This window comes from Pseudorasbora parva, chromosome 6, assembly GCF_024679245.1.
Source record: "Pseudorasbora parva isolate DD20220531a chromosome 6, ASM2467924v1, whole genome shotgun sequence".
NCBI lineage: Eukaryota > Metazoa > Chordata > Actinopteri > Cypriniformes > Gobionidae > Pseudorasbora > Pseudorasbora parva.
In genome coordinates this window covers 35,878,230-35,898,275 of record NC_090177.1, presented here as the reverse complement: position 1 = coordinate 35,898,275, position 20,046 = coordinate 35,878,230, and the positions used below count along the sequence as shown (strand labels likewise).

The following is a 20,046-nucleotide window of genomic DNA, read 5'->3' as shown; positions in this document are numbered from 1 at the left end:
GGAACTATCCACCAGGACGGTCCCCCGAGAACTAAATGTTTCCCTAGGGCCATTTTTCTGGTTAAATTTGCATTGAAGTGTAGCTGTGAAGTGTGTTTAAACTGGGTCATTAATGTAGTAGAAATGTGAACGTTTTTGAATTTGATGCCTTCCAGACTGAGAAAATACAGAAAATGCATTTTTTGTCTCATGGGGATGAAAGACTACAACTCCCAGAATGCACTCGCTTCGCTGCCCTAGGAGGCCACTCCCAAAGCCACCGCTACTGAAACACTGGATCATTTGCCCAGTAAATACTAGGGGTGTAACGATACGCGTATTCGTATTGAACTGTTCGGTACGAGGCTTTCGGTTCGGTACGCGGTACGCATTATGTACCGAATGGTACTTGGACTAATTAATTAGATTTGGAAAATAAAAAAGTGTGTGAAATATAATAATATGCGTTCAACAAGGTAGCCCAATAACCAAAACGACATAACAGGCAATGCCCCTGACACCGCCGACGTGAAAGAAAAAAAAAACACCAAATATGTTTTAGGCTGCTCAGTCAGGTGTTCGCTTACTCAGTAGGCTACGCGCTGAATGCTCGTGGCAAAATGGCTATTGCGTTTAACAAACCAGAAATAGAAGATCCTTCAATAACCAACAGGTCTGGTGTTTGGGTGAACTTTGGATTCTTTGTAAGCTTTGATGGTGTTGGCAAGAGTGATGGATTCAAAAACAACGGTATGTCGCATTTGCTGATGGTACAGCAGCGGGAATAATTCATGTCATGTCAATCAACTCATTTACGCCGACACCAAGACGATAAAAAGAAGAAACAGCCACAAACTATCCCACAAACTATCCCCGCAGCATTTAGACAGACATTTCCAACTTATTCAAATGGCAAAAGACATCACCGCGGCGAGTGGTCCATTTATAGCCGCGGATATGAGACCTAACGCCCGTTTCACACATACTCCGTCTGCTGTGCTTGTGCGGTGCGTATTTTTTTCCGTACCCATGTTAACGGATGACAGTGCAAACTGCACGCGGATGCGGTCCGTCAGTCCGTTCCAGGAGCGTTGCGTCTGCAGCAGTGCACGGATCGTTTTCGTACCGAGTCTATTTTTTGCTGCGCTGTGTTGCTGCATTAAAGTGATAGAACATTGTTCACATTAAGATAAACATGTACTGACGCGAAAATCTAGTAATTTCACCACAGATGCATCTCATTTAAAATATACTCTTGTTTCAAAGTCAACACATGGCTTTTTTTTCTCAAGTAAAGCAACAAAACGACACCTTACCTGGCATTTAGGTTAAAAAAAAAAGTGCCATAATGGAGAGCACTCGTACTTTCTTGGAGGTGAAAAGCAAAGTTCTTTTTGACCTGCAGGATTTCTTTTAAAAGGGTTTAAAAACGAAAGAAAAGACGAGAGTCGGCTGTTTTTGAATTGACTATTGTAAGTTTTTTAATTTAAAATGTTTGTGATTTAAGGCTATAAACTATGTTTAAATGTTTTGCCACTTGTGTGAGCTAAATCTAAAGTATATAAATATGAAAATGAATTTAATAAAATGTTGTTTAAATGTAGTAGGCCACGTAACCTGACTTCTATTAAAGAGTAAACAAAGAGAATTGGAATTCTGACGAGGCATGTTCAGTAAAAACTTTTGGATTTTAAATAAAAAATAATGAATCAATGCTGTGTTTGTGGTGTGCAACAGCGGATCAGTTGCGGACTGCAAACGCAGCTTATGTGAAAGCACTACAGGGTGTGGGGCTCCTGCAACGCACACGCAACGCAACACGCACCACACACGCTAATGTAAAGAGCTAATGTCTCATTCCTGTAACTACACAGAAGATGGGTAAAGTATAGCTCCATCATTGTTCAATGTAAAAAAAAAATCATACTTTGTTAGTTTTAATAGAAAAATAATAAAAAAGGTAATTTATCTGCCATTTTTTTCTTTTTGCTGTATCTAAAACATACCGAACCGTACCGAACCGAACCGTGACACCAGTGTATCGTATCGAACCGAACCGTGAATTTTGTGAACCGTTACACCCCTAGTAAATACATAAATATTTCATCTCAGGGGGATATAAGTGGGGAGAAGCGCGATCATTCAGATGTACTCCCGGTTTCTACTGCTAAAAGCCATATGCTAAATCGCTGAAGTAACCCTTTAAAGTGCGGCATTCAACAACTGAAGGATGGAGGACGAGTGATTAGAGAAGTATTTTTGTTGTGGGTTTTGTGACAATAGAGAAAGAACCGTTAAGTGATGCGACTGAAAGAGCATAAAAACAGGGCAGAGAGACGACAACTCAACACATCATGGAAACTGAGAAAAGAACACAATGCAGCAGACAAAGGCGACAGGTAAATGCCTTTAGCATTAGCTTTCTGTATGTTCATAGCCCCTTTCACACAGAGCGTTGATCCCAGAAAATTGCAATAAAATTGCCAGAGTGCCTTCTGTGTGAACGCAAACACCTACGAGAATGACACGACAACTTGATTAACACAATCTAAATTATATTAATACATATCCTAACACTTCAAAGCTTTATAATGGCAGTCCATTGAGGTTGAAGCTCAAAAAAGTGCATTGATTCATCAAAAAAGTAATCCAGGACTCCAGGGGTTAAACAAAGGCCTTTTGAAGTTAACCCATGAGGTTTTATGAGGAAAAAATATCCATATTTAAAACTTTATAAAGTAAGATATCTATAGCTTCTGCTGGAGCACCTTCTGTTTCCAGCCAATCATGCAAAGCCAAGTTGCACCATTTGAATGAAGTAAAAACATTCTAAAATAATAATAATAATAATAATAATAATAATAATAATAATAATAATAATAATAATTGTAAAGTTTTTAAGTAAAAGAAAAAATATAACAGCACCAGAGGGTTAAATATCATCTTACTAAGACATATAATTGGAAGTTATAGGGTCACAAACTGATATGTATATGTATTTTATATAGTAGTCTGTTATACTGTTATAATAACTCATTGATTTACATTGCAAGATATCAGTTTCATCTTACTTATCGGAGTATAAATATCAGCAACAGCACGTAATTGCATATTTTGGGCCTAACATTTTGATGCTTTCCTTGTCTTTTCAAGCATATTATACTTCATTATGCTATTTAGCCATAATAGCATGGTGTATCAAATATAAAACTAAACTAAAACAAAAACTTTTTTCATTTAAGAATAATATATATATATATATATATATATATATATATATATATATATTCTTAAACCTATATATATATATAAAGGTTTAATGGTTTCTTTGATTTCTTATATATTATATATATTTTATATAAAGGTTTAATGAACTATTGCATTTTAAAAATGTATTATTTTACAAATACAGAGATTAAAGTTTTGCACACAAAAAAAATCTTTGCACAATTTACAGTGTAATTTAGTTGCTTGATGACAGCATCATCTTTATTAAATATTGGTTTCTTTTATCATGTTACTGTTAGCGCATGGCATTAATAAAGCTAAGGTTGTGGGTGCTATTTGTGGGTGTGAGATGCACATTTTGATAAACTACACAGCTTAAATGTAAATGACGTGAGATAAAAGCATCTGCCAAATGTATAAATGCTTAAGTCGCTTTATTTGACATGTTCATGATTTTTGTTCAGCTTCTTTCTTTCGCGCGCGTCTGCCTTCCACTAAGTCATTGTCATTTTCTTTGTCTGTTCTCATGTTGTAGTCACATTGTCAGCGTTCATGTTTTTCAAGGACATGTTCAAATGATTTGTTTCCTTTGTTGACGCAGTTGATGACCAGAAAATGGCATATTATGAAACTGTTTAATCTCGACTGATGTCTGTGTTCGCTTGACGTCAGTGACATTAGAAAGAGATTTACTGATGTCACCATCACTTCTCAACAGGAACAATGTTCCCATTAGGGCCTTTCACTCCAGAACCTTTGCATAGTTCCTAGGATTAATGGGGGAAGTACAATTTTTTGACGTGTTCGCACCTCAGGAATTGGGGATGATTTTTGTTTTAGGAACGCCTTTTGAAGAAACTAAATTAGCTCCTAGGTCTAACCCAGCACTATAGGAACTATCAGTGATATACTATGTGTGTGTGTGTGTGTGTGTGTGTGTGTGTGTGTGTGTGTGTGTGTGTGTGTGTGTGTGTTTCATGATAATAAACTTCTTTAATTTTTGTCAGTTCCACTTTTCTTTCATGTCAGCAATAATCTGCCAAGTGTCATCTTTAAAGAGACAAAACTTACATCTGTGCTCCAAAGCATTTAAGATTCATGAGTTTAATTTGAAGTTTAATTTTCAGGTCTATGCTCACACAGGTAATAAATGGATCATAAATATTCCATAAATATAATTTAGTAGCATAAAATCCCCTAAAAATACAAAATATTAAATAGAAACAAACATTACTGAACTAAAACAGAGTACATTAATTTAATTTAAATTAAAAAACACCACGCACCCAGCGCCAGAGGGTTAAATGCTAAATTTGAAGGCACTTCAGTGCAGTAAGCAATAATTTCACATATAATAGTTTTTCATACATTTACTTCATAAAAACATACACAACATGAACCACAAGCTGAAGGTGGAGTATTTTTACAATTATACTAGCAGGCATTTTGCTCATTAAAAAAGTCTAAACCATCAATCGGCTGAGAAATGTGTGTATCGACTACAACACAGTAGGCTTTATGATATAGTTCATCTTCAGATCAAACGAATTCATGCTTAAGAATGAACTGTGAGGACTCTGCTCTCAGGACGTTGACGTGACAATTGTCTGTACACTTCACTAATGGCCTTCAGGAAGAATTCAGCTGCTCACTTTGCTTTGAACTGACCCTACAAGTGTCCATGTCCTCGCAGTGCCCTTCAAAGGTGCAAAACATCTCATTTGTTGCCAAGCAACATGACAATAAAAAATTACTTAATGCATTGCAGAGAATTCAGAGTCGGGGTGGTTCGTTTAACAAAACTACACACAAGTTGACATTGCACTTTAGTGTATTTAGTGCATGTGTAGTGTGTGTAGGCTTCTGAATCATAGTAGGCAGTGAGAGCGACTGAGCTCGTGATTAGAGACGATGGCAGATAAAGAAATCAAACTGTGATGCGTGAATCTAACAGGACAAACACAGACTCGACAAGGAACCGTCGGAGGAGGGAGAAGAAAAGGAAGACAATCTGTATCTCAGCTGAAGTGATCGATACCATGACTGCACGCATGCGCTGCGGCTGATGTGGGAACTAATGAGGACTGACGGGGAGATAATTGAATATCGTTCACACACACTTTAGTGCCTGTAAGTCCCAGATTTGTCTGCATCACAGACGGTGCACCCATGGCCTCACACAGTCCATACATGTACTTTGCAGCAAGGCCGTAACCATGTCTTGAACATTAGGGGGGAGGACCCTAGTTTGTTTCGTTTTTGACGAGGGGAGGAGTGTTTTTTTTTTTTTTAAAGAAATTAAATAATTAAAAAGGATTAAAAAGGATTTATAAAGAATTAAGAATGGTAAAACATGTTCCTGGTCTAATTATAGCCTGTATATTTTTTAAGTAATCCATGTAAACTCTTTACAAATAATATTTTATTATGCAGACATTCACTCTTGTTTGTATGTCTAAGATGTCAAAAAAACACCTTGTCTCGTCACATTCAGTTATGAATGACTTTATTTAAATGATAGAGTAGGAATATGTATATTCCAGCAGTGAGTCGACACAACAAAGCATTCCAGAGACCCCTCTCCGAAACCTGAACTGATCATAAAACCAATCAAGGATGCCCAACTGGCCCAGAGACAACAGCTCTCGCCCCCTTTACCTGCGTTATCTCAAAACCAGCAAAGGACAAGATGAGTCACATGACGTTTCCTCTTTGTTCTTCAAGCGTAACAGCGGGTAGAACCTCACGAAGAAGGGACGCATTTATTACCGACAAGCATAAATTCAAATCGTTATCGGGACACTGAGTTGCTAAGAGCTTCTCCAAGGCTCGAAGTCAACCCTGACACTATATAGACACTTCGTCGTGCCCCTCCTTCCTCGACCCGCGCATTCCAAAGGCTCTTTGAACATCACACAGACCTCACACCAATGCAGACATGAGGAGTAAACTTAAAACCATAGATTCAATAACAGGAATTAATCCACCCAACGGCGACTTAAACACATTCTAAGGTATTATGTATATAAAAATTTGAGTGGTTAGCATCACTGTATGCTACTGTGGGTTGTTAAACACATCGTAAAAAAGATTCAAATATTAAATGCTTAACAAGTTGTCTTATCACGAACGCACTCATTCATGGTAAAAACGAAAAGCATTACGTTGGATTTCACACTTGTCTAACATTCAGGCCTGCCTTCTTTGATCTGATTGGCCATCATTGGCAGACCAGCCTCAAAGTTAAGCTTTTTAAACGGTTTATGAACAAATGACAAACAGAGCAGTACAAAATGGAGAACAACATTAAGAAATCTCATATATTAGGCCATTATTCATTACCCAATCAGTGGTTACGGCCATGCTTTGCAATAATATAAAAACACAACTGGCAACTAACAAACACAAGCTCCAGTCTGATTGACTGGCTTTACACAACTTCTGGGAGTTTTGATGAAGAGATAGTAAATAGTCATGGTCTACCACCTCTAAAAGAGTGGTTGGTCATTTTGTGTTGCAGACACAGTCTCCTCCTGTAAAATGGCCGGTTCATGCCCAGAACAAGCTGGCTCAGAATATACTGTAAGTGTGTATAGCGTGAGGTTCTTACCTCGAGCTGAGCCTTGAGTTCCTTGATCTGGGTGGAGTCCTGTGAGAGCCCCTCCCTCTGGGCGGCGTCAGATAACACGTTGACTGTAGTCTCCGCCTCATGGAGCCACTTCAGGAAGGACTCAAGCTCACGGAGGGACGCCTGCAGGCTTTTGAGCTCCGAATCCAAAGCTGACTGGCGATCGGACGCCCTGATGACCACAAACCAGTGAACAAAGTGAAGAAATCAATGCTGTACGCTCAGTATGTGTCATTTATTAGTATTAATTAACACTAGTGCAGTAATTATTATAGTTGTACTACCCATGACAGCATAGCTACGGTCCTTTTTACATCAATATTATGATGGTAGTATTTATTGCAGTGAGGGTGTAAGTAGGGTAGTGTTTTATATTACTATATGATTAGAGAAGTAATAATATATGTAATTACACGCTGCAATTAATTAAACCATAATTGTTATAGTATTTAATATCAGTATATTATTACAGGAGTATTTTTTTTGCCTTTATTTCCACAATGTGTAAAAAAAAAAGGTTCTTTTTAATAGAGCAATGTTGTTACATTCAAATGTATTAGTTTTTATTACAACTCCAAATCAGAAAAAGTTGGGACAGTATGGAATGTGCAAATAAAATAAAAAAGAAGTGATTTCTAAAATTACTTTGACTTGTATTTCATTGCAGACAATATGAACACAAAATATTTCATGTTTTGTCTGGTCAACTTCATGTCATTTGTAAATATGCATCCTTTCCTGTCATTCAGACCTGCAACACATTTCAAAAAAAGTTGGGACAGTAAAGCATTTACCACTTTGTAATGTTGCCATTCCTTTTCACGACACTTAAAAGACATTTAGGGACTGAAGACACCAAGTGATGAAGTGTTTCAGGTGTAATTTTGTCCCATTCTTCCTGCAAACAAGTCTTAAGGTGGGCAACAGTACGGGGTCTTCGTTGTTGCATTTTGCGCTTCAAAATGCGCCACACATTCTCTATTGGAGACAGGTCGGGACTGCAGGCAGGCCAGTCAAGTACCCGTACCCTCTTCCTCCGCAGCCAGGACTTTGTAATGTGTGCAGAATGTGGTTTTGCATTGTCTTGTTGAAATATGCATGGACGTCCCTGGAAAAGATATCTTCTTGAAGGCAGCATATTATGCTCCAAAATCTCTATGTACTTTTCAGCATTAATGGTGCCTTCACAGAAGTGCAAGTTACCTTTGCCAAGGGCACTGACACAACCCCATACCATGACAGACCCTGGCTTTTGGACTTGTTGCTGGTAACAGTCTGGATGATCCTTTTCTTCTTTGGTCCGAAGCACACGGCGTCCAAGTCTCCCAAAAAATACCTGAAATACTGATTCATCTGACCACAGTACACATTTCCACTGTGTGATGGTCCATCCCAGAAGCCTCCGAGCCCAGAGAAGTCGACGGCGCTTCTGGACACTGTTAACATAAGGCTTACTTTTGGCACAGTACAGTTTTAACTGGCATTTGTGGATGTATTGTGGTACTTGACAAAGGTTTGCCAAAGTATTCCTGAGCCCATGTGGTGATATCGCTTATAGATGAATGACGATTCTTGATGCAGTGCCGCCTGAGGGATCGGAGATCACGGTTGTTCAGCTTAGGCTTGCGGCCTTGTCCTTTACGCACTGAAATTCCTCCAGATTCCTTGAATCTTGTAATTATGTTATGTTATGAGAAATCTCTTCCTATCTTTCTTTGAGGAACACTGTTTTTAAACATTTTAATAATTTTCTCACGTATTTGTTGGCAAACTGGTGATCCTCGGCCCATCTTTGCTCCTAAAGGATTAGATCTTTCTTGGATGCTGCTTTTGTACCAAATCATAATTTCAATCACCTGTTGACATCACCTGTTTCAAATCACATCATTATTTAACCCTTTTACCTCATTACTAGCCCTAAATTGCTCCTGTCCCAACTTATTTTGAAATGTGTTGCAGGTCTGAATGACAGGAAAGGATGCATATTTACAAATGACATGAAGTTGACCAGACAAAACATGAAATATTTTGTGTTCGTATTGTCTGCAATGAAATACAAGTCAAAGTAATTTTAGAAATCACTACTTTCTTTTTTTATTTGCGTTTTCCAAACTGTCCCAACTTTTTCTGATTTGGGGTTGTAAAATATGGATGAAAGCATAATTACTATATGATTTAATATCACTATATTATTATGAGACTTTTTTTGCATTTATTTCCAGAAAATTTGTAAAAGAATAAGGAAGGTAATATTTAAAAGAACAATATTACTACATTGTAATTGAATATAGCAAAATATTAATGAAATAATTATTGTAATATTTTATATCACTATATTATTATGGGGCAATTTATATTTATATATATATATATATATATATATATATATATATATATATATATAGATAGATAGATAGATAGATAGATAGATAGATAGATAGATAGATAGATAGATAGATAGATAGATAGATAGATAGATAGATAGATAGATAGATAGATAGATAGATAGATAGATAGATAGATAGATAGATAGATAGATAGACAGACAGATAGATAGACAGACAGACAGACAGACAGACAGACAGACAGACAGACAGACAGACAGACAGACAGACAGACAGACAGACAGACAGACAGACAGACAGACAGACAGACAGACAGATAGATAGATAGATAGATAGATAGATAGATAGATAGATAGATAGATAGATAGATAGATAGATAGATAGATAGATCTATAGCAACAATATTATCACAAACAGTATGACATAATATTCATGAAAGCATAATTACAATAAAATGTAATACTAAATTATTATGGAAGTACTTTTAGAAAACATAATTATGGTCATATTAATTACATCAATGCCATTTATCATAATATTATTAAGATAATATTTATTGTTATATTATTTACTGTTTATTACTAAATTATTATTATGGCAGTATTTATATCTGCAATATTTGTGAGAGCACAATTAAGTAGTAGTAATAGTAATAATCATCACCACAATACTATGAAAATATTAACACAATATTCATAAAAGCTCAATGACAGAAATATATATTATTACTACCATAATAACATTTTGGTAATAAATGCTATTGTTACTATGCTATCACAAATACTGCTGTAATAAATACTGATGATAGTACATGATACTACAACAGTACTGATAATTGATCATAACAATGGTATTCATTACCATAATATTATGATGGTAGTAATGATAAGTGGCACAACATTAAATACAGCAGTAATAATAAAAAAGTGCTTGACTTGTAATCATTATTAGAAGTATCTGTCAGAAGACGGGTATGTTCATGACATGCAGGTAGCATGTTGTTTCAGAGAGCGTGGCTATGATTCACTTCCTCTAATTGCATCTTCTCCCTTCAGGTCCCGGAGATTAAGGAACTTAGAGTGTGCACTGTTTCGCGCGTGGACACCATGTGCATGCACGAACCTGTTATTGACGCCGTTCCATGCGGCGTTGAGTTTGTCCATGAGCTCTTTGACCTTGCGCGTGTCATCAGCGGCATATTCCTGCAGAAGCTGATTGGACAGCTCATTGAAGGAAGTCACATTCTCCTGTCCTCTACCCAGATCCTGCAGGAACGCCTGACAACATAAAGAAATCAGTCAATAAAACTACAGTCCAAACAGCACTACAAAAGCTCAACTGTAACAATGCAAGTGAAGTCACTGTAGAAGTCTAGGTTCACGGGACACATTAGGGACACCTGACCTCAAATGACTTCAGAAAATCATTGAGAGCAAAGTTAAGATCTTTCTTTCCGACCAAAGGCAAACACTATCTACTCATGTACAACACATCTGAATAATATACTGTATGAATCCAGAACAATATGCCAATGAAATTTTGACTCTAGCAGCCCCTGTAGGTTAGCTGCAGTAGCGTGTGTTTCTTTCAGTAGACATTTACTGAGTAGTCTCCTTCATTTATGATTTAATACATGATGGACTATGATGATTATTTTGAGGATTGAATGATTTCTTCAATTAAATAATGGGAAAATTAGCCTTTTTGTCTTGTGAAAATATTGTTAGTTGGGTAATTTAGGATTTCAAAATCAAAAAATTATAAAACATAAAATGTAGAATATTTAACAGATAGTATTGTATATCAAAATGCATGAATAGTGTTTTCAAAATTAATTGATTTAGGTTTAAAAGCAACTCGCTGTTTTGCAAACAGTTACACGTCTTTGAAATGTTAACTATACACAGAGAAAAACGTATGTCAGTAAGATCAGGGCTGTTTCTGACCTTGACCCCTTCCCCCTCACATGTTTCTAAGCAAATTTTATGAATAAGGTGTCTAAGCATTGAAACTGAGTGAATATCATGAATATGATGAATAGGGGAACGTCACTTGAGAGGAGGCAATGTTTCCATCGCAACGTAATTGGATGTAATTGGCAAAATGGGGATAAACATCTCTTAAAGGGGGGGTGAAACACTCAGTTTCAGTCAATCTCATGTCAATCTTGAGTACCTATAGAGTAGTATTGCATCCTTCATATCTCTGAAAAGTCTTTAGTTTTATTATATTTATAAAAGAAATATAGGCTGTACCGAGTCTTTCCGGAAAAAAACGAGCACCTGGAGGCGTATCGTGTGGGCGGAGCTAAAGAATGACGAATGCGCACAAAGCGGTGACGTCCTCAAGCGTGGAGAAACCCTTGCTATCGATCTCAGCTAATAGATATGATCCAGAATCTAATTCGGAGGCTGAAATAGAAACAGCAACAGCAGGACGTCCGTCTCTGTGGTATGTACTGTTTTTAGTGGCCTGTCAACATTAGTGTGTGTTTACTCGCAGTTTATGAGGACATGATTCGGTTTATGGACTATTGTATGCGACTAACGTAAACCTTAGCAGTAGCAAACCAAACGGTTTTGCACGTCAGACTAGTGTAACGTTAACTTATATATAGAACAACAATGGAGTCCGTTAGCGCATTTGAATGACGAAGCACGCGATCGTGTCGTTCACTGATGTTTACTCACGCGAAGATAAGCAACAGCACAGACATTTGAAGCAGTTTTACTCACCGGCTGCTTCCAAAGCAGGACCGAACCTTTATCGCTGGAACCGCTCCGTCAAAAACACACTTCTTGGAGTGTGGAAATCCACTTTGCGTTGCGACTGAAGCGATGTTGTGAAGCTTCCCGTCATTTCGGCGTTCAAATGGGTTCAAATGCAGCGCTGCCTTCCTGGACTGCTGTGCTGAAGCAGTGAAGTCGCTTGATGTCAAAGTGGAGGAATGAAGTGGAGCGCGGCGCGGACTATAACCGACATAAGTGTTCACGGACGACTGGATCTGCAGCTTGAGAGCAGTGTTTGGACGTGCATTTACTCTCTCGCTTCTAGTCACGCGTGCGCGCACCCTACCGGGAGAAGAGCCCGTACGGCCCATACAAACACCTTCCGCTCTATCGACGTCAAGCCGACCCATACTGGAAAAAAACTCTCCGAAACTTGTGAGAAACCGGAAGGAGTATTTTAAACACAGAAATACTCCATCAAACGTCCAACATTAGTTTTTGAAACTTTGTCTATGTTTAGGATGGGAATCCAAGTCTTTAACAGTGTAAAAAGCTCAGTATGCGTGAAACAGCATTTCACCCCCCCTTTAACCACATTAAACAGCACAGCTAACCTGTTGAAGAACCTGACACTCAAAAGTGCCCACGAGAAAATCAGTGCTTGTAAACTTATAAAGAGCCTGCATGCTTTGAACAACTTGGATCATTGCCAGAGCGCACATATCCAACTAGTCCATAAGGAAATTTGCTTTTTGCTTCTTCATTGATTTTCATTTTTTTGCAGCCCAAGTGATCTACAACCCAAAGACAGTAAATCAATTTTTCCAAATACTTAACAACAAGTTGTTGACCATCTAGTGAGTTTGAATGTAGGGGGGAAACCATTGAAAACAAGTGAAAAGAGCAAATGCAGATATTTGTTATTGACCTTTTACTTTTTATTTAGAGCCGATTAAAGGATCCGTTCCCTGCTGTCATGTGTCGCTACAATCTGACAGTTGAACAGACATCCAAAGGTGCCCTTAAAAAAAAAGTTATGAAAATGACTGGTTTCTGACAAGAAATGTTAAATGAACAGATGAATGATAATTAAAATACCAAATGTACACCAGATATGATTATCTTGCTTGGCATTTAAAAGCAATAATATGTATTTAAAAATTGGATTTCATGAGTATGTGTAGCGAGCCATTTATAACCACATCAAATTAAAGTATTTTGAAAGCTTTTTGAGCCACAAAACAGATGCTTTGTCTATAAATATAATCAGTAGCGTACCGTGGGGTTTCAGTCAGGGCCTTCACTAAGGATCAACACGCCCCACGCCATAACAACACACACACACACACACACACACGTTTGTTTTTGTGACATATGGGGACATTCCATAGGCGCAATGTTTTTTATACCGTACAAACCGTATTTTCTATCCCCCTACACTGCCACTGCCCCTAAACCTACCCATCACATGAAACATTCTGCATTTTTACTTTCTAAAAAACACCTTATCCTGTATGATTTATAAGCATTTTGAAAAGTGACATGGCCAATGTCCTCATATTTCACCCTCTCCTGTGTGTCATAATACACACACACACACACACACACACACACACACACACACACACAAAATACAATAATGCACTGTACGCAATACTACTACGAACTTTGCTTTCATAGTGTACACGCGAGACAAAAAGGCAATTTGACTATTTATTGATGATACTGCACTCACGTGTCACCGTGTAGGCAAATGGTGAAAAGAATCAAAATCAGCTGGCACAAATACTCTTAAACAAACAAAAATACGGACCAACAGAACATCCAAAGAAACAGAAAAAACACTGCTTGTTAGCTAACATTACCGGCTTGACATCAGGATCGATCATTCGCACGCAGCCTGTCATCCGAGTAACCCCAGAGTGCAGTCTGGACGATGGGGCGGGGCGACACATTAAGGCGGGGCGACACGTGTCGCTCCGCCTACACCCAATTTCATTGGTTTATAATATAGCGAATCTTATTGGCGTAGACCTTGCGGCTTGAGCATGCGCATTCCTTTATGTACGTCTTTAGAAATGATCTACCTACGAGCCACCTGCATCTGTGTGGGGAAACGACAAACATGCAGTAAAACTTCGGCTCTCGCTGTTGTTTTCGCCGCTTTTAAGGTGAGTTTAGTCCATAAAATCACACAAGTAATACACATTACTGTTCCTGACACTTTTCTTACCTTTAATTGAAACGATTCTGTTATATTTACTTGATAGAAATGTAATGTTAGTGTCTTTGAAGAAGTAGATATGCAAAACAGAACTAACATTTTTTAAAAGAGGTAATTTAGGCTAACTATTGTTTTTGAACATTTAATCACATTTTATGTTTAGATGAGAGGTTTTGATAGTTACGTAAAGGTTTTGCTGATAAATTTGTCAATGGAGGATAGCAAGAAGCACATTTATTTAACCTAACGGACCTGGCAGAGTGCACGAAACCTGTTCTGGTCTCTCATGGTAAACAAATATGGATCAAATGTTCTGTGATTTCAGGAGCGACAGAAAAAACCTCTACAACAAAGGAAAGCTTTAATACATTTAATAATAGGAATGTGCATTATTGAAAGCCACTAAACTACGAATACAGTTTGTACACAAACACCGTAGATAATGCTGTACATGTAGCATTTATAGCATCTATCCATAAACTGTAAGGTTTAGCCTTACAGAAATACAGGCGGTGAACTGAAAAAGCTAATTAAATAAGTTAATATATATTTTTTTCACAACATTTACCTGTATCACTGCATCTGTAAATTTCTTATGAAAATGATCTATATATCTTATTACTCATTTTAAGACGGCTTTGACATCCAAATGTCAAACAGTATGTACAGTGACACTGAATGAACAATACTAAATTAGTAAACCTAAAAAAAAAAAAAAAAACATGCATTTTTTTTCTTTTAAAACTGACATTTTAAACAATATATTTTTGGCACTTTGACAAATTGTTCATTTTTATTTTTCTAGATTTTTCCATGCTGATGGACTGCAGGTCTTATCTCAGAGGTCCTATGTACCGGTATTTATGTAAAATCAATCAGTTCTCTTTGTCAAAATAGTATTTATTGAAGTCTTGCTCTGGAAGCACTCTTGTGCTAATATAATTACAGATCCTGCAACATCCATTTTTGGATTAAATCAATGCTTTGTTTATAATGAGGAGGATGTTTTAAGCTATGAAACTTGCAGAATGCAACAAATAACTTAATCACAACTACCTCAAGTGGCCACTGACTAATCAAACATTTTTTATCTTCTTTCTTGTTTCAGATGCTGCCATAGAACGGCATGAGAAGGCAACAGTTTGGTAGAACTGAGGTTCCAATATAAGAGTGTGCACATGATGTCCCAGTAGACGGCGTGTAACTGTATTACACCAACTGAGTGGCAAAAACACTGAGTGGCAGGATTGGTGTTCAGCGTGAATGCTGCAAAAACAGCGCAACACCCAAAACACATCTGGGAAAGGGTTAGGTACAAATAGATACAGTTGACTGCACATTCAACAATAAATCAGAGCAATCTTTGTACAACCTTCCGAAAGCTACAGAAAGACAAACAAATAGATTGCTGCTATTCTCAGAAACAACCTGAATCCAGACATCAGAACATTTTATGTTAGATATGTAAAATTTTGGGCTAAAATCATATACTAGGTCATATACTGTATTGACAACTCGTAATATGACGATTATATAATCATCTGGATTTAGAGGTACCTAAACTGTATTTATAGTATTTGTTTAGCAGATAAAGTGTTCACAGGCTTTGCGTTATATATTTCCCCGGCATTGGAATCAGGTACATATAAATGTCTGAAAGTCCAATTCCTGGCCAAACACTGGTTCTTTGGCGAGTTGTAATAATCACTGTTGAATCCAAATACATTTAATTAATTTCAGGAAAAAAAGAAGCTTGTTTTGCTCCCATTTCTGCAATTTCTCTTATTAAAGTCAGCCCTGCTCCAGGATGTTTTGCCACTCAGTCCAGCTGAGGGTCGTGTCCCAACGGGAAAGTGACATCAGCGCACACCCTCTATTAAAGAAAAGAGACTGGCCTATTGCAAATCCAAGTTTACATTAAAGCTTTGTATTTTGAGTTAAAGTCTATTTGTGTCTGGATTTGCAAAATTTTATTTTTTGTGCAGTTAAGTTTATATATGCTCTCTGTACTTTTACTTTTTGTTAACATCAATAAAAATCACAAACTATTGTTGTTTAGCGTGTGTTCTCTGCAGACAAAATTTGATTTTATCTATTGGGTCAACATTTTTGTATTGTCTGGAAAATTTTGATGTTTTCATTACAAATTTAGTTTATAAAATGAAAATATTTACATATATGGAGGCACACTTATGTAAAATATATTAAACTGCTGCATTAATATATAATTCAAAAGATTTACATATATAGAAAACTAATATATTAACATATATTAGAAATTAAAATATGCACATATATTGCAAATTATTGTATTAACATATGTATAGCTAAACTTATTCACACATAAAGAAAATAAAAATATTAAGGTGCCAATCTATTTTGATTTAAGTAATTTTAATATATGAAAATCTATTATTAAAATATTCCACACGGTGTGACTTTGTGGGTATTTATGTGCTCAAATGCGTATTGCAATAAATGTTTCTATCACTTCTCTTCTTGGTATTTACTGCAAGTCCTCGGGTAGTGTTGCACAGATTTACAGGAGTGAAAATTATTTTCATCCCGTTTGTACACAGATTATAGCGTGCACAATGCGAGGGTAGATAAATAAATGGATTTTTAATATCTAATTTGTCACATGTTAACCCGTTGACACTTGGCTATTTAGTCCTACAATAAAATATGGACCTTTAAAACTATAAATTAGACATACATAGCCCCACATATTTTATTAACAGAGAAAGACTTTATACCGCTTTAGCACTTTATACAATTGGACAACAATCTCGTTTAAACGATTGGTCATGCTTTAAACTAAAATTAGCCGTTTGTGTTCGGAGGTGTCCAATACTACAGTTAATAATTAATTATCATTTGCGTAAAATCCGGGTTTGTGCTGATCCACCGAACCTGATGAAGAAGCCAAATGTTAAACAGCTCTATTAGCCTTAATTATGCCGGAGGTACCGTCACCAAGCGCTCGTTTTTGCGTTTTGTTTCATTTAAAACAATTGCTGCGTCCCAATTCGCCTACTTATACTACGTCCTAAAAGTATGTACTCTTTTTGTGAAGAAAAGGTATATACTTTTGAGTGTGTAGCAGAAAAGTATGCAAGCTTCGGGACTACTTCGCCATCTTTAACGGACTCTGTCGCTTAGTTACGTGCATCCCGTCCCCGTTTATCTGCCCTGTCAATCATCGTCAGATTCAAATCCTTCACATTCAGTTTAATCTCCTACCGTATCGGAGAGAAATGTAGCCGCTCGTTGATCTGCCATTTGTGGATCTTTAATGCAGAGACTCTCCTCATGTATTTACAGTTTAAATATAATGATGCATTTAAAAGTTAATGGCCAAACGTGTCATTTCAAAAGTTCTCAATGCTGCTGCGGGTGAAATATAATGTGACAACACTGAATAAATATATTTTTGTCAGGTTAAATATTGATAGTTGGTCAATCAAACCCCTTTATCTAAACTTCTCTACTTAACCGTCGAACTCGCACATCCGTCATGTTTGTAGTATTTTAATGCTTTTTATCCGCGTTTGTAGTTCTAATCGAATCCTCGGCCAACTCGCAATGGGTTGTGGGCAATATCAGCCGTTAGAGTGCCCATCGATCCATACTGTGAATTCGGACCGGAAATAGTAAACCATCCGGGAATCTTTGGAATACTCTTTTCAACATACTACGATTTGGGACATACTAATTCTATTTTCGAATACTATTTAGGATGGATAGTATGCGAATTGGGACGCAGGGAATATGTGAATCTATTCCGTGTGGTTCATTCATAAAATCGCACATGAAGGAATGCGCATGCGCAGGCTTGAAGCGTCTACGCCAATAAGATTTGTTGTATTGTAAACCAATGAAATTGCATGTGGGCGGAGCGACACGTGTCACCCCACCCCAATGTGTCGCCCCGCCCCATCGTCCAGACTGCACTCTGGGGTACTTGTGTCATCCCGGGGCGGCCATAGTTTATTTCACACAGAATTCTCACAACCCGCGAAAAGTTCAGACGGCTGATGACATCAGCAGGGGGTAGCACACCGACACACCGCTGGGCCTCTGGGCCGTTCTATCACTACACATCAAATTTTGATTGGCTAATGACCCACGTCAGTCAAAGCTATGGTCCAATGGAAAATAGCAGCTTCAATGGAAGGCAAGCTATTCTACTAGTGCTGGTCCTCGGGGCTGTGATGCGTTTAGATGATGACATATGGAAAATACACCAAAAATAAATACATTCTTTCTGGAAATATAATCGTAACTATATATATATATATATATATATATATATATATATATATATATATATATATATATATATATAATGATTTTGACAGGGCCAGCAGAGAAGGCCCTGCTGGCCCTGACGGCCAACCACTGAATATAATACAGAAATATATTTGTGTGGGCTTATTAGGAGCAGCTCTGTTGGCTCTTTTTGAACCCATCAAGGCCATAAAGATAAAAACACAATGTACCTTGTTTTATTTATATATTTATTTTATTTACCGTGCTCTGGAAATATATTTGAATCAACTTAAGCTAGTTATATTGTGTTCATTTGGAAGACAAACTGTGCGTGCTGAGGAAACATTAAAAGAACTATAAACAACTATGGGCGATAAAGTCTTATAAGCTTGCTGAACTGGCAAAGAAAAATGTAAAGAACCTAAGACAAAGTGAAAGAGTCTTTCTCAGAGAGATGCAGACTTTCTTAAAGGAAGATATACGAGCAAGTTATAGGGACCATAATCAGATTAAAGTGCCCCTATTATGCTTTTTTAAATATTACCTTTCATGCAGTGTGTAATAAATCTGTGTGAATATAAAAGGCCTATAAAGGAAGTGCAGGCATGTTAAATAGTTTTTGTTTCCTAAAAGAAACATTGATTCTGAACAGCCGAAATAAGTTCTCAGCAATACTAGTCTGACTTTCATAACATAGCCTATTTATGTATATTTGTAACATTTGTGTAAAGTCAACCTATGGTCTCCACTGGCTGTCGTCGAACAACATCTACTTTGAGCCTCAAACGCTGTAGTAGCCGCTGAGACTGGAAGAGTTCTGTTCATGTTGTCAAAATTTCAAGATGCTGTTTTTTGTGCTACAAATGCACTTTGCAAGAACTTCCAAAGGAGGAAGACTTGCGCTGGAATTGATATGGAAAAACCGGCACCATCATTACTTTTCGTATCATTGTGTTTCAAGCAATGGTCGTTTTGTTTCTGACACATAATGTATGCGGTAGACTAATCACAACAGACTGGGCAGTCTGACCAATCACAGCAGAGTAGACCAATCCCAACAGAGTGGACCATCTGACCAATCAGAGCAGGATAAAAGCAGTTCAAGATAAAAACTGTAGACTATTGTTAAATAATTCCTGCTGAAAATGTCAATTACTTAAGCTGTAATCCATATTTGCCCCATTTGATCGGCAGTTCTTTAATTAGGTTGAAGGAGTAATCAAAATTAAACACATCTGAAGTGCTTATGTAATAAAAAATGTGACACAGTTCTATTACAAAAGCATAGTGGGCTTAATTGGAACATGTACCTTACAAAGCCACTCCGGACTTTAATTAAATAAAGCAATTTAATTCTGTCAGTTCCTGACAAAACATAACATGAGTGTTTACTTTTCAAACGCAATACCCACTTTAGTTGAAGACTGGAACATCCATTAAAAAAGCCTGTGCAACTCTTTGGGTGAGCTGAATGAGGTCACTTCCCATATTCATTAAAAGACAAAACGCCTGATGGATTTCTCCTGTTCACACTGATCATCCTTTAATCCCATCACATTATTTCTTAGCCGTTAAGTGCGTGTCTCTGTGACTCCTAACTAGGTTAGGACATCTCTCTAGCTTTCTTAAATAATTTAAGAG

The 20,046-nt window shown here is 37.2% G+C and overlaps 1 protein-coding gene and 1 long non-coding RNA gene across 6 annotated transcripts in view; one reads left to right on the top strand and one right to left on the bottom strand.

The window, feature by feature from the left end:
* Nucleotides 1-20,046, bottom strand: part of LOC137078947 (utrophin-like) — a 303,830-nt gene that overhangs the window by 160,515 nt on the left and 123,269 nt on the right. For all 5 annotated transcript variants that reach the window (XM_067446798.1, XM_067446802.1, XM_067446800.1 and 2 more), the window contains 2 exons: nucleotides 10,303-10,457; nucleotides 6,818-7,007 (listed from right to left, as the gene is read on the bottom strand). In XM_067446798.1, coding sequence (XP_067302899.1) covers nucleotides 6,818-7,007; nucleotides 10,303-10,457 — 345 coding nt within the window. The remainder of the gene's footprint in view (nucleotides 1-6,817; nucleotides 7,008-10,302; nucleotides 10,458-20,046) is intronic.
* On the top strand, nucleotides 13,950-16,182 carry LOC137078952 (uncharacterized). The gene is made up of 3 exons (XR_010905379.1): nucleotides 13,950-14,080; nucleotides 14,939-14,990; nucleotides 15,242-16,182. It is a non-coding gene; the product is annotated as an uncharacterized lncRNA (long non-coding RNA).